This window comes from Gymnoscopelus microlampas, assembly GCF_963454915.1.
Source record: "Gymnoscopelus microlampas genome assembly, chromosome: 12".
Lineage (NCBI taxonomy): Eukaryota > Metazoa > Chordata > Actinopteri > Myctophiformes > Myctophidae > Gymnoscopelus > Gymnoscopelus microlampas.
The window spans coordinates 1,999,923-2,014,365 of NC_139949.1; the positions used below are offsets into that span (position 1 = coordinate 1,999,923).

Here is a 14,443-nt window from a genome sequence, read left to right on the forward strand (position 1 = left end):
CTGAAGGTACTCTTTTAGGGAAGTTTTGAAGGACAGTAAGGTTTTACTCTCCTTCACTACTTTTGGTAGGGCATTCCACATTTTGGTGACATACTGTAGCAGGAGAACAAATTCAACCCCTTGTTTGTGCCAAATCTGGGTTGGACGTGATCAGTGGAGCTGCCTCTGTTGTTGTGATTGTGACGTACTTTGACAGGTACATGGGTATCTTGTAGACCAGGCCCATTGCAAGTTGTTGTACTCTGTCCTCTACCCTGAGCCGTCCGACCCTAGCAAAGTGAGCAGGGGTTAGATGAGTTGTGGGTGTAAGGCCAAGAGGTAGCCTTACCAGTTTGTTTTGGGATGTCTGGAGCCTTGTTTTTAAGGCCTTTGTGGTGTTGTGATACCATGAGGAGCATGCATAGTGGAAGTAACCTTGGATGAGGGCCCCTGTTCGTCCGAAACGAACGAACGGAAGAAAGGACGGACGGACAGGGGGCAAAACATAGTCTCTGCCACGCCTTCGGCCTGGCGGAGACCATGAATGTGGTTGTTACTTAAAGTCTTGTTAAGCACATGATTACAGTATGTACCTCAAACGACTGCCTCAGAGGCATTTAAAGTACTCATTTTTATAAAAACACTATTTGTTTGTGATGTGATTCATAGCGTGAGCGTCTTGTGTCTTGACCCCAAATTAATATGTATTTAGCAACGGACCCCCATCTGAAAATATTTTGTGTTGTTGACAAGATTTGTGTTGTTAAAATGTTTCAAAAATGTTTGACGTTCTTTCACGATTAAAATATGTATTCATATTATGTTTTAATGCACTTCTAGCTATTGACATGTTGTGAGCTTGTAGATCGGCTATTTTCAAACGTCTAATGTTCAGTATCGTCACCTTCTTAAACTAATGGCCCAAGTTTTTTTTTTTTTTTCAGAAAAAAAATAAAAACTGATCCAAAACAAAACTTTATGATATTTCTTATCATTTCACCCAACACGTTTATGACAAATTATGATTATTTACATAAAAATAACACTGTCTGTCAGTTATGTAACATAAGAGATTTAAATAGGTTTAAATAGGATTAAACCTGACTTAGGCCAAATGATTTACTCCAGACTTAGGCAATTTGTTTGGCCTAAGGCACAAATCCATGTGACTAAGGCCAAAAAAAATGTCTATTTTGGCCCAAGTCATAGGCTACTAGGGAGATAGGCCATTATATTAAAAGGGGAGGGAATAGCATGATCCTTTTCAATTTGGAGATAGGCGATTTTAGCCTGGTAAAAGTTTTAAAACAGCGGACAAAACAGCAGAGAGAGTTTTAATGGCCGCCGTTTGTTTTCGCTTGGGTGCACTCGTCTCCATTCGGGTTCACTCGGGTTCCACCTGATTGGCCAACGTCCGCTGTCAATCACAGAACAATGAGCGAAGATGCTGAAACATTTGAGCACTTTTTCCACCATTGCTTAATAACAGGTGTTTACAGCTGGATCCCGAAGGCATTAAAGAGTGACGAAAACATGCATTACCTGCAGGGATGACTCTGTGTACGTCAGCAGTGTGGTCGATGTGCGGCAGGCGAACTCTGCAGGTCAGGTTCCCAGGTTGTGTCACCGTTACGTCGGTCCGGACGGCGTAGCAGTATTGTGACAGTCTGTCTACAACTGAGGGTTCAACGGGGACCAGGTCTCCTTCACTGTCCAGCCAGGACAACTCAGGTTGTGGATACCAGCAGCCAGAATCACACGTCAGAGATAAACCGTCGTCTTTCGGGCCATTTAAAGAGATCACTGGCTGAGACACAGACCCTGCCAACAACACAGAAACATGTTTGTTTGTCGGTGGTGGAACATGTACTCACATTTCTTGCTTAAAGGGATAGTTCACCCCTAAAATTACTTTTTTTCTATCGATTAGTCACCCCACGAAGACTTGAATTCATGGATATTTTTTTTTGTTTTTGTCGCGTTCCTAAGCCAATAATTTGATGAACGGCAGCGGTTCCGGTAGGAGACACAAAGAGTTTCCTTTGTGTCTCCTACCGGAACCGTTGCCTACCGGTCCGCTGGTCATCAAATTATTGGGTTAGGAATGCGACGAAAACAAAACCAAGAATTCAAGTCTTCATGGGGTGACTAATCGATGGGAAAAAGTAATATTTTGGGTGAACTATCCCTTTAAGTAAAAATATCAATACTGCGATATGGAAATTCTCTGTTCAAGTAAAGGTCCGGTATTCAAAATTGACTTGGGTAAAAGTGCAAAAGTATTGGTATGAAAATGTACTTAAAGTAGCAAAAGTAGAAAGTACTCATTATGCAGAATGTCCCATTTCATGTATTAAACTCTTTTGAAAATAGCAGATCTACAAGCTCACAATGTGTCGCATCGCGACACATTGTGAACTTGTAGATCGTCTATTTTCAAATGGCCGAAATGTATATTGAGCTGAAGGGGTTAATGCATGTTTTGGTTCATTCTATCGTCTACTCAGGCTTTTGTGAGCCCCCCAGACAGTTTTTAAGTTGCTTGATTCAGTATTTAGATATTTGATATTCATTTTATCAGACACGCCCCATTCCTATGCAAACATTATAACTTCAAACTCCATTTTTAACATGTTAGATTCATCACAAACACCCGTCCTTGGTTCTGGTGACTCATTCTGCCCTCCTAATACGTGTTTTTTCGATGACCTTTTTCATGTATTTTTTTTATTTTTTATTGTATAATTTGTTTTCATTTTCAAAAAACATCATTAAAAGTAAATGAAAAAAGTAATTGAAAAAACACAGCCTCCTCACGTATTAGAAGAATATATCAGTTACCACTCACCAGAACCAAGGACGGGTGTTTCTGATGAATCTATCATGGTTAAAATGGAGTTTGAAGTTATAATAGGTTTGTATAGGAAGGGGGTGTGTCTGATAAAATTAATATCAAATATCTAAATACTGAATCACGCATCTTAAAAACTGTCCGGGGTGCTCCCAAAAGCCTGAATAGATGATAAAATAACATTTTTTTGCAGACATTTCTCTGTTCTTGGTCGTCTGATTTCAGACAAAATAGTTTTTCAGAGGCTTTGAGAAATTGCATTTTCTGGAGCTTGTCTTCAAAGTTCGACATGAAGACCAGTAAATCTTACCAACAAGGAGTTGTATCAAAGCCCTGCTGCGCAGCGTTGGAACAAAACACATGAACGTTCCCTCGTCTGAGAGCTGAACCCTGGAGATCTTCAGCGAGATGTTACCGTGAGACAGTTCATCATGGAACAGAGATGTTCTCTGTCGGTACAGAGGGTTCAAAGAGTGTGAGATAACGTGTCCATCTTGAAGACTATTCACTACTCTATCTGGCTTCAGGTCAGGTCTGGTCCACTCCACTGTCATCTTGACCACATTGATGGATGGTTCAATGTGACATGGAAGGATGGCTTCATCCCCCACTTTGGCCAGAACGGTCTGAGACGACCCGATCACCTGAGGTTCTCCTTAAAACAAAACACGATGGATTTAGTGTTAGTAGTGGTCTTTCATTTAGATGTATGCTGTTTGCTTGTCCACAGATGCGATGCATTTTACTTAGATAGCATGTTATTTAGAAAGATGCTGCAGTGCCCCGGATAAGACCCAGCTGCAACATCTCTACCAATTGAGCTCAGCTGCGTGCTGAGTGGGGTTCAATCCCAACTCAGTACGAGATACTACACTATGTTTGATGTTTACATGCTATCCTAGGTTTTGTAACAATTATTGTGTTAGTACAGCCAGGAGCTGGGCTCTATTTCTTAGCATACTGTTCACTTAAAAGTGTGACTAAAGTTCACGTGTAGGCTACTTCATGTTACCCTATCAGCATTAGCAGTAGCAACTTCCCAGGAGGGTTTAGTGTGTGTGTGTGTGTGTGTGTGTGTGTGTGTGTGTGTGTGTGTGTGTGTGTGTGCGTGCGTGCGTGCGTGCGTGCGTGCGTGCGTGCGTGCGTGCGTGCGTGCGTGAGCTTTGCTTAATTACGGTGCTTCTGTTTGCCTGTTTTAACGATCGGTTGAAACTGGTTGAAGTAATCCAGAGTTGAATACAAATGTACGCCACATCATTTCACAAGTTGTTATCACATTTCCCCACAAAATCCACAAATAGTCCAGTCTTCAAATAATAATACTAATAACAGAAAATAATTCCATGATGAATTCTCTCCAGTGCTGCAGTCTTTATATATAGTGTTCCTGGTCGCTGTGGTAACGACCTTAGTGTAACGTAGAGTGTCGTCTGTTATGCTATTACATTTCATTACAACCACCGCTTAAGCGTCACATTACGCATTCCATGCAATAAAAAAAAAAAAATCGAAAATAAAACAAACATACTTGTTAAAGGAGTAGTTCATTAAAAAAATAATACTTATTTTCTATCAATTACACACCCCAAAGCATTGAATTCATGGAGATCTTTTTGTTTTACTCGCATTCCTAAACCAATAATTTGATAACCGTCGGTCTCTCCGGTAGGAGACACAAAGAGTCTCCTTGTGTCTCCTACCGGATACATTAGCATCTTTATTATTATCATCAAATTATTGGCCTAGGAATGTGACAAAACTAAAAAATCTTCATGGGGTGTGTAATTGATAGAAAATAAGTAATGTTTTGGGTGAACTACTCCTTTAAAGGACAAGCGAAAGAATAGACTTTTACCATAATCACACAAACGCCAGAATGCGTTCACATGAACCTTTCAAGTTCAACGCCTAGCTACCTGCTGCTACTTTGCACTCAAACATCCGTTGTATCAGTCATAGATGCAAATGTCAGACTTGATCAAATAAATCTCAACAGTCTTGATCCACTACCACAGCACCCATGCACTTGCTTTGCATAACATTGAGTCAACCCAGTGTTTTCCAAACTGGGGGGTCCCCAGATTATTTTGGGGGGTCAGCTTAATGTGCAATGTTCTCACTCAACAGTAAACAGACCAACATACAGTATAAGTGTAAACAGGGTATCTGCACATTTATAAAGTCACAATTTAAGGATTTAAGGACTAGGAAATTGGCTAAATTGTCAAATAGTCCATAAGAAAGAGGCAGACATTGTGAAAATAGCCGATCTACAAGCTCACAACGCCTTGCAGTGAGCTTGTAGTTTGGCTATTTTCACAATATTTAAATTCAAATATGATTATTTGTGATATAATTGAGAGATTTGACCGAAACAACGTGTCAGGAAAAATAAACTTTAATGTATTGACTTGACATACATCGTTGTATTATCCTACCCTTTTCAGCTTCTACAAATAAAAGCAGTCCTTGAAAAAAAGACTAAACTAAATAAAAACTAACCTAAACTAAAAGAAGGCTAGTCACATACTACTAAACCTAAGACTACTAAACCTAACTAAAATATAAATCTTAATGTCAAACAAAAATTAAATGAATGTTAGGTTTTTTTGTGCTAATGTGCGCGTGTGCATGTGTCCGTGTCGACATTAAAATAGTGTTTGTTCCAAAACAGAAAGTAACAAAGAAACAAACAAACAAAGAAACAAAGAAAGAAAGAAAAACACTAGTTACCTGTCTCTTGTGTATTGTAACAGCTCCATATCAGAAGGAAAATGATGAAATAAATCCACATGGATGAGAAAACTACGGACACTCTGACAGCTGCTGTATCATGCACTGCTGACCTGGCTCATGCACAGAAATAAGTACCTGTTGTTACCAGCTCCTCCCTTATGTAAAAAAAACTGCATGAACTCACTATGGAAATACTAAGCTCTCAAGCTGTTTGTGTTGTAAAGTATAAATAATAAAATAAAATGAAATGAAATGAAATGAAATAAAATAAAAAGTATAATTGCAAAATGATTTGCTGTTAGGAGCAGTTACAGGTAAGCATAACTTGGTGTAAAGCTTTTTGGAACAAATAGCAATATATCAAGGTTTAGCTGTCATTGTATGCACTTTCATCCACAGGAAACTCCTCACTGTTCATTTATGACCTTCTAATTCTGAGAGTTAAATTAATATTGAGGATTTTACAGATAAGCTGTAAAATGCTTTTTTAAGTAAATAATAATTTTATATATCCCCCATTCTTGAGAATTGGGACAAAATACTCTTCAATTATGTTGGGAAAAGATATTTTAAAAGATCAAAGTGTTGACTATTAATCATGTAATGGGCCAACACACACTTGTGGATCTGCTATTTTTGCTGAAACCTTTTGAAAGTGGAAGTGGCTAAGTGTGTGTGCATGCGTGTGTGTGTGTGTGTGTATGTGTGTGTGTGTGTGTGTGTGTGTGTGTGTGTGTGTGTGTGTGTGTGTGTGTGTGTGTGTGTGCGTGCGCGTGCGTGCGTGTGTGTGTGTATGTGTGTTAAATAGGCCTAAATATTGAACAAATGAAAAGAGCTGTTGTGACTACATAATAACTACATTGGATCCCGTGGAACACAGCTTATTTATTTATTTACTTTTACATTTCCCAAAAAGTAACATTTTTGGACTTTCCAGGTTTCCACCTGACAGTGGAAACCTTGCAAACAATGCTGCTGTTACTCCACCTGGCCACCAGAGCGCACTGTAAGCCAGGCTAACAGTGCTCTGTCTCCCCTACACAGCAGGGCAGTCACACAGGTGTAACAAATGCAAGACCATTAAGACCTGGTGTTTTCAAACAGGCTGTTTCATGTTTGTTTGTGTGTGTGTAGACTATTTTCACCTGTTTAGTTTGTTATGTCTGCCATCTTTATGTTTTTCTATAGCCTATTAGACTACTGGCTACACACTGCCATACGTGTTCTCAAATCTGCATGGAAATACATCTCAAAACAAACACAGTCTCGGAAAAAAATGGAAAAAGTAAACTTATTGCATTGGAATTTGGAAACGTTTTCAAATCGACTTTGTGTGACAGTCAGTGTTCCTGAGATGATTCTAAATACATTATTTTTGAATAATGGAGACATGGACTGATTCCTTCGAAGCAGAGAGGTTGAGCTCAACATTATGTCTCCATGAAGGTAACTTCTCTAAAGTGGTGTAAAGTAACAAAGTACATTTACTCAAGTACTGTGCTTAAGTAGGCCTATTTCCAATTTTGTGTACTTTTTCTTCTACTCAGCTACATCTCAGAGACAACTATTGTACTTTTACTCTACTACAATTCTTTGACAACTTTAGTTAGTACTTTGTAGATTTAGATTATCAAAACATACATTAACCACTTCAGCCCTACATGTCGGCAACTTGAAGATAGCCAATCATGTGACACATTGTGAGCACATGTAGATTTTCAAAAGATTTTTATACATTTGAAAACTTGTGAAATGGGACATTCTGCACAATGAGTACTTTTTACTTTTGGTCCTAAGTACATTTTTATACCAATACTTTAGTACTTTTACTCAAGTACATTTTGAATTCTGGACTTATACTTGTAACAGAGTGTTTCTACATTGCAGTATTGATACTTTTACTTAAGTAAAAAGAGGTGAGCTTTGAATTGTTTTTTTCCCCCTAAATGATTATAAGAGGATTATACAGTGTTGGAGAGATATGGAATGTTGGAACAATAGACAGAATGCTTTGAAAACATCTTGCATCCATGAAGGTGACTTATGTCTAGGATGAGCTGCTATACATATGCACAGTAGCCATATTGTAAAGAAATTGGTCCTCTTCCTTACTTCCTTCCCAGGTGTTACCAATGCTACTCAAACAGAGTCAGGGTGCTGATATTGTTGCATGTTGGCTCACTGGAAACACTCTGTTACACCAGTGGGTCTCAAAGTGTGGTCCAGGGACTGTATTGGTTTCTTTGATTGGGTTCCAAATGGCCCCTTACGGACCATTACGGCTGTGTAACACTGAGAGTTAAGGGTGCATTTGGTTCCATTTGTACACTCTCAGAGTTATGGGGGTCCTTGAAATATAAAAGTTTGAGATCCACTGTGCTACGCTAAACGGAACAGAGCCTTCATCATCATCATTGGTAACACCTGTGAAGGAAGTAAGGAAGGGGCGAGGCAATATGGCTGCTGTACATGGAGCGGAAATAGCAACACTCGCCATCTCCAGTTTGCTGTATGTATCCAGTATCTGCATGACGAAGGTGGACACTTCTTTAGGAGACAGGAAGCTGGTTGGAGTCTATTGATTTCAATGGAAGAGTGAACGTGAACACAGCTTCTGAACCATTCCTTAGCTCCATGGTCACTGAACAAAATATTGGACCCGATCGTCACAAGACACACAATATGTACAAGTTTTCATATAAAATGGCTTTTTTTTTAGAGACCCACATCGGAGAAAATCTACTTTGTTATCGACCTTTCTCTGTCCCAGCAACACTCTCGCGAGATGTGGGAAGATATCTGAAGGGTCCATCTGCAGTCTGACGGCCGAGACATAGAGGGCTCTGTCCCTGATTTTTTAACTCTATGCTCTGTCCCTATAAGATGTTCTAATGTGTGTTCCAATGCTCAATATCATTTTCCATTATTATTTTTTTTTATTTCTTGGTTGATGGGGTATGATTTGGGATAACATGCCACGCACAACCAATACAATGCTCATCCACATGACTTTGTCAGCCATGGAGAGGGGAGGGGGAGGGTGGTGGGATGGTCGGGGGAGAAGCAAACCACGACTACTTAGGAGACCATTTGTAGGATTTGTGTACTATTTCGCCTCTAGTGGCTCCAATTGGGATGGTGTATCTTCCTATATCAACCATCTTTGATAGAGCCTATGGGATGGTTGACTGGAGCTCTTCAGTTCCTGGTGAAGAAGATGACAGAGACCTGAGGTCACACACACGCGCGCGCGCTCGCGCGCACACACACACACACACACACACACACACACACACACACACACACACACACACACACACACACACACACACACACACACACACACACACACACACACACACACACACCTCCGTAGAAATGGCCAATTACAATTTACAATGTAGACATTCAGCAGACGCTCTTTATCCAGAGTGACTTACATTAGCAAACACATACATAGAAAGCAGAGAGACAGAGGAAATCTTCACAGAACATTCCACTGTGCCATCACAGGCTGTGATGCCCACACAGCTACCCAGGGACCATCCCTATACACATGGGATACTCTGTCACCCTGTCCTGTCACTGTCTCCCTGACAGTGACAGGTCACCCTATATGTGACGTCTACAGTATGTAGTGTACCACACAGTGATGGAAGATGTACTCAAATGTTTTACTGAAGTGAAAGTATCAATACCGCAATGTAGACATAGTAAAAGTTTGATACAAAGGTATTGGCCTCAAAATGTCCAAAAGTACCAAAAGTAAAAGTACTCAAGAATGTCCCATTGCAAGTTTTCAAATGTATAAAAAATCTTTTGAAAATAGCCGATCTACAAGCTCACAACGCGTCGCATTGAGAGGCATTATGAGCTTGTTGATCGGCATATGGGGTTAGGGTGGTGGAGTAGAAGTAAAAGTATAATACTCCAGTAAATAAAAAAAAATACCTCCAAATTGTACTTAAGTACTTGAGTACTTATACTTAGTTACTTTCCACCACTGGTACCACAGGGCATGGAAGCAGCTTCTCAGCGCTTTCAGGGTTCATTTGCATCTACTGACACACTGGAGAGCATCTGATTCTGATGACAACGTTCAACATCTGTCCTACAACTTCACTGAAGACAGAGAGAACTGCAGTCACAGTTTAGAGAACTTTAGACCACTCACAATCAGAGTCAGCTTTATTGTCACATCACAGGTTTAAGTAAAACAGTGGGTAAATATATTTTTTTGTTATTTCCATAGACAAAAAAATAATAAGAAGGGAAGAGGGGGGGGGGGGGGTAGGTTGAAGAGAGATCAATCAAATAAAACAAACAAACAAATTATCTACATATTTACACAAACAGACATAGAGTCAACATACAGCTTGAGTGGTGTACTTATGCCCCCTAGTGGTCCTGCCACGCAATTACAGTCAGTGCTTCTCAAACATTATATTTCATACCAGGGACTACTTGGGATCCTTGAGGATCCCTTAACAATTCCCTCTTAACGGTCCAAATCCAATCTAACTTCATTTATAAAGCACATTTTAAAACAACAGAGATGACCAAAGTGCTGTGCAGCCCGTTAAAAAGCATACAAGGGGCGGCCATAGGTGCGGCCATAGCTGAATGGTTAGTGAACCCGCCTAGGGAGCCAGAGGCCCTGGTTGTCCCAGGTTCGATTCCAGGCCAGATCAGCATATGTGTCGATGAAATGAAATTTGTCCCTGAGCAAGACTCTTAACCCCTAATTGCTCACAGGTTCTCATTGGAAACAAGACCGCAAGGACTTTCATGAACGACCTGTTAAAAGGAATTATCCTTTTAAGGAATTATCCTTACAAACAAATAAAAGCATGAAATACAATGTAACACAATTAAAATGCAATTAAAGGTAGGTACACCTCTCTATCTGGGTTAATAGCCAAGGAATAAGACTTGAGTTATAAGATTGAAAGGTTTTAAAAACAGGTAGAACTGAGAAAACCCTGTGCTTGATGTTGTATAGTTTAAGAAGAGCAGAGGTATAAACTAATCCATTTAAAGATTTTAATCTTTTTAAAGATTAAGACCAGGGAAGCATCTGTGTCATTTTAGATTGCTTTGGCTATTCAAAAATAGCAGATCTACAAGCTCATAGCGCAGCACCGAGTGCCGCGCTACGAGCTTGTAGATCTGCTATTTATTTTTTAATCGTGAAAATCTGTGCAAATATGTTTTAAAGCGAACAAATCTTTGCTTCTGGAGGTCCCTGGAACAACATATTTTAAGATGGGGGTCCGCGTCAAAATGCATATAATTTTGAGGGTCCTTTGACATGAAAAAAGTTTGAGAACCACCGATAGATACCACATGAGTTTAAAAAAAGAAAAAAATGTTGAGGATTTAGAAGACATTAATAGAATCCCCCAGAAGCAAAGATTTGAGTTACAAATGTTCGCTTTAAAAAAAAAATATATATATTCAAAGATGTGCACTAGGGGTGGGACGATATATCGCGATACTTTCTCCCGCGATAAATAATCGATATACTGCCGAAAAAAAAACGATACGTTGCTTTTCCGACTCTGTATTTGTGTAATGATGATTTTGAACTGTTTGGTGCTATCTTATGTGTTTATGAATTGAATACAAGGACTATCGTGATATATCGTTGGTGAAATTTCATGCAATATATCGTGATATCGCAATATATATGGAATATTGTGATATTATTGTTATCGAGGGCCTAATATCGCCACAGATATCGTATTGTAGTGTGCACACATTTTCATGATTTAAAAAAAAAAATGCAGATCTACAAGCTCATAGCGCTCTGTGTATATCTGCATTGTTTTTTAAATACCCCAAAGAAATCAATGAAATGACACAGATGCATTACTGGTCTTAATGGGTTAAACTGAATCCTAAAACGTACGGGGAGCCAGTGGAGGAAGGCCAGAATGGAGGGTGACGTGTTCTCCCTTTCGAGTTCCTGTCAAGAGGCGTGCGGCAGCATTTGTGGTCTAGTAATCTGAGTTCCCAGAAGTTTTCGCCAGCTCTCGCATACAAACGGGAAGGGTGAGGAACTTCTGGGCCAAAACCCCTGTATTTGTGGGCGGGATGTAACTCACGCTCAAAATCTGAGTGGACACGCCTCTTACCGGTCTGAGAGCTGTGCAACTCGTCTAAACAGTCCGACGAGAGGCAAACAGCAGTACACAACAATGTCGGCCGGAATTTCTCAAGGGGAAATTGCTTCCCGTCGCTCCTATTTACATGCAACACCCACTGCATGTGGATCCCGCCCCCTTTTCTTCATTGGCTGTTGATTTGAATCAGAACGCAGTGGCCGCGCCCCTGCTGTCCAGGCTTTGAGCCGATGCCTCCCGATAGTGGACTAGCTGCAGGCGAGAGAGGGAGGGAGTCCAGAAATATAAGAAATAAAAGCATGTATCACCCTTTCAAAGTAATAAGGATAAGGATAATTCCTTTTAACAGGTCGTTCATGAAAGTCCTTGCGGTCTTGTTTCCAAGTCACTAAAGAAAAAGAAAAAAAGACTTGACCTTGGATTAAAGCCATAATTCAAAGAAGGCTGATTTTTTAGCGTTTATCCTAGTATCTGCTTGTCCAATTTAAAATCACTGTCCATTATGACACCACAGCGGCACTGCATGGGGTCCAAGTCAATTAAGTTTACCAAAAAGAAGTGCTCCTTTTTTCCATTTCTTTTTTTTTCTATCGTTGAAGCAGGTTGTCCTCTTGTTCACCTGAAACCATGAAATATTGGATTATATTATTATCTGTTCTAGCTGTATAGGCCTAAGGCACACATGGGCAACATACGGGCCGGGGGCCGGACCTGGCCCTTTGACCATCTCAATCCGGCCCACCAAGTCCTCAAAGAAACAAAATGACCCCCGCAAAAAAATCTAAATCTAATTCTAAAAGGATGCCGTATGTTAATGGTTTTGAGAAAAAATAATTTAACTCAACTCCAATTAATAGTAATTGATATTTACCATTTGAGTACTATACCTGCATTTCTCCAACCGTATGTACTGTAAGGTTTTATGTTTATAATGTGAAACAGTCAACCTTGAGTCCATATTTGTAACATAATGCAATGTGTTTTATCAGTGACTTATGGAGTGGTGCATATCAGATAAGATATTGTATAAATGTATAGGCTCATTTAAAAGTTGACGTGGATTGTTTTACGTAAGTAATCTTTTTATTGTAAGGCCAGAGTACACCAGAGTGATATACAGCTGTAAAAAACAACATTTTGATTGTAACGATAGTCTGGCATGTCTTCCAAATTCATGCAGTTTTAACATAATTCAGCACTATTTCAAGTTTAAATTCAATTGTACAATGTGTGGCCCTTCACTCACTTTATCGAAGTCAGTATGGCCCTCTGGAAATACATCTTGCCTACCCCTGGCCTAAGGCATGAACTTAAAAGTCAAAAATGCCATACTGTACATGCAGGCGCCCGCCCCCGCCTGCCCGCCCGCACGCCCGCCCGCCCGCCCGCCCGCCCGCCCGCCCGCCCGCCCGTACGCACGCACGCACGCACGCACGCACGCACGCACGCACGCACGCACGCACGCACGCACGCACGCACGCACGCACGCACACACACACACACACACACACACACACACACACACACACACACACACTTACCTCTGTGATATCCAGGGGATTCAGCATTTCGTTCTGTAAAGTTTTACGTGTGAGACAGTGATTGGTCAGTGAGGAGAAAATAATCATTATAATCTTCACATTGTTATCATCAGAGGTGGAGGAAGTACTCACATTTTGTACTTAAGTAAAAGTACCAATACCGCAATGTAGAAATACTCCGGTATCAAAAAAAGTCCGGTATTCAAAATTTACTTGAGTAAAGGTATACAAATATTCACATTAAAATAGACCTAGATCTAGCTTTGCGACACGCTGTGAGCTTTTAGATCAGCTATTTTCAAATAGCAAAAGTATATAGGGGTTAATGCATGTTTTGTAATAATAATCAAAATCTACAAAGCAACTAGTAACTACAGTTACTACAGAGTAGAAGTACAAGTATTGAACATTGGAAACACTCCAGTAAAGTAAAAAAAATCCTCAAATGTGTACTTAAGTACAGTACTTGAGTAAATGTACTTATTTACTAGTGATGAGCGGGTCGGGTTTTTTCATGACCCGCCCCGCCCCGCCCCGCCCCGCGACGGAACCCAACCCGCCTCAACCCGCCCCGCGAACCCATATATAAATCTATGGCTCAACCCGCCCCGCGATTTTTTTTTTTATACTGTAAAATCATGGTTAGAAAATAATCCCCAAGTATATTCAAACTGTTTTATTGTTATTATTCTTATTCTTATTAGGAATACAGACAAAACAAGAGCATGTGATTATTTTTATTTTTTTTGCGTGTGAGAACGGCTGACCCGCTCACCCACAGCCCGCATAATTGCATTGAAATTCTGACTCGACCCACCCGCGCCGCGGGTTGACCCGCGGGTCCCGCGGGTTACGGGTCGACCCGCTCATCACTATTATTTACGTTACACCACTGGTTATTATAGATACACAGAGTAGATCAGGGGTGATGCAACTTTGATGATACAGAGGGCCACTATTTCCACACTCACTCCAGAGGGCCACATTGCATAATACTGTACAGAAACCTCATATCTCCGTATTTTAACCTTTTTTTATAATTAATGCCGTACTTTGTCATTCTATGTCACAAAAGTAGCAAAAATAGCCGATCTACAAGCTCAAAACGTGTCGCAGTGCGACGCGTTTTGAGCTTGTAGATTTGCTATTTTAGCCATTTTCTTTATTGGAATCCTGAATAATGTTTTGCTACTTTTTAATTGGAATCCTGA

At 40.3% G+C, this 14,443-nt stretch overlaps 1 protein-coding gene across 3 annotated transcripts in view; it reads right to left on the reverse strand.

Moving 5' to 3' along the window:
* LOC311057686 (butyrophilin subfamily 3 member A3-like) overlaps window positions 1-5,680 on the reverse strand; it is a 10,523-nt gene extending 4,843 nt beyond the window's left edge. For all 3 annotated transcript variants that reach the window (XM_084074715.1, XM_084074714.1, XM_084074713.1), the window contains exons 1-3: window positions 5,564-5,680; window positions 3,141-3,485; window positions 1,522-1,800 (exon numbers count right to left, since the gene is read on the reverse strand). In XM_084074715.1, coding sequence (XP_083930841.1) covers window positions 1,522-1,800; window positions 3,141-3,485; window positions 5,564-5,624 — 685 coding nt within the window. In that variant the 5' untranslated portion in view covers window positions 5,625-5,680. The remainder of the gene's footprint in view (window positions 1-1,521; window positions 1,801-3,140; window positions 3,486-5,563) is intronic.
* Between the last annotated feature and the right edge of the window lie 8,763 nt (window positions 5,681-14,443).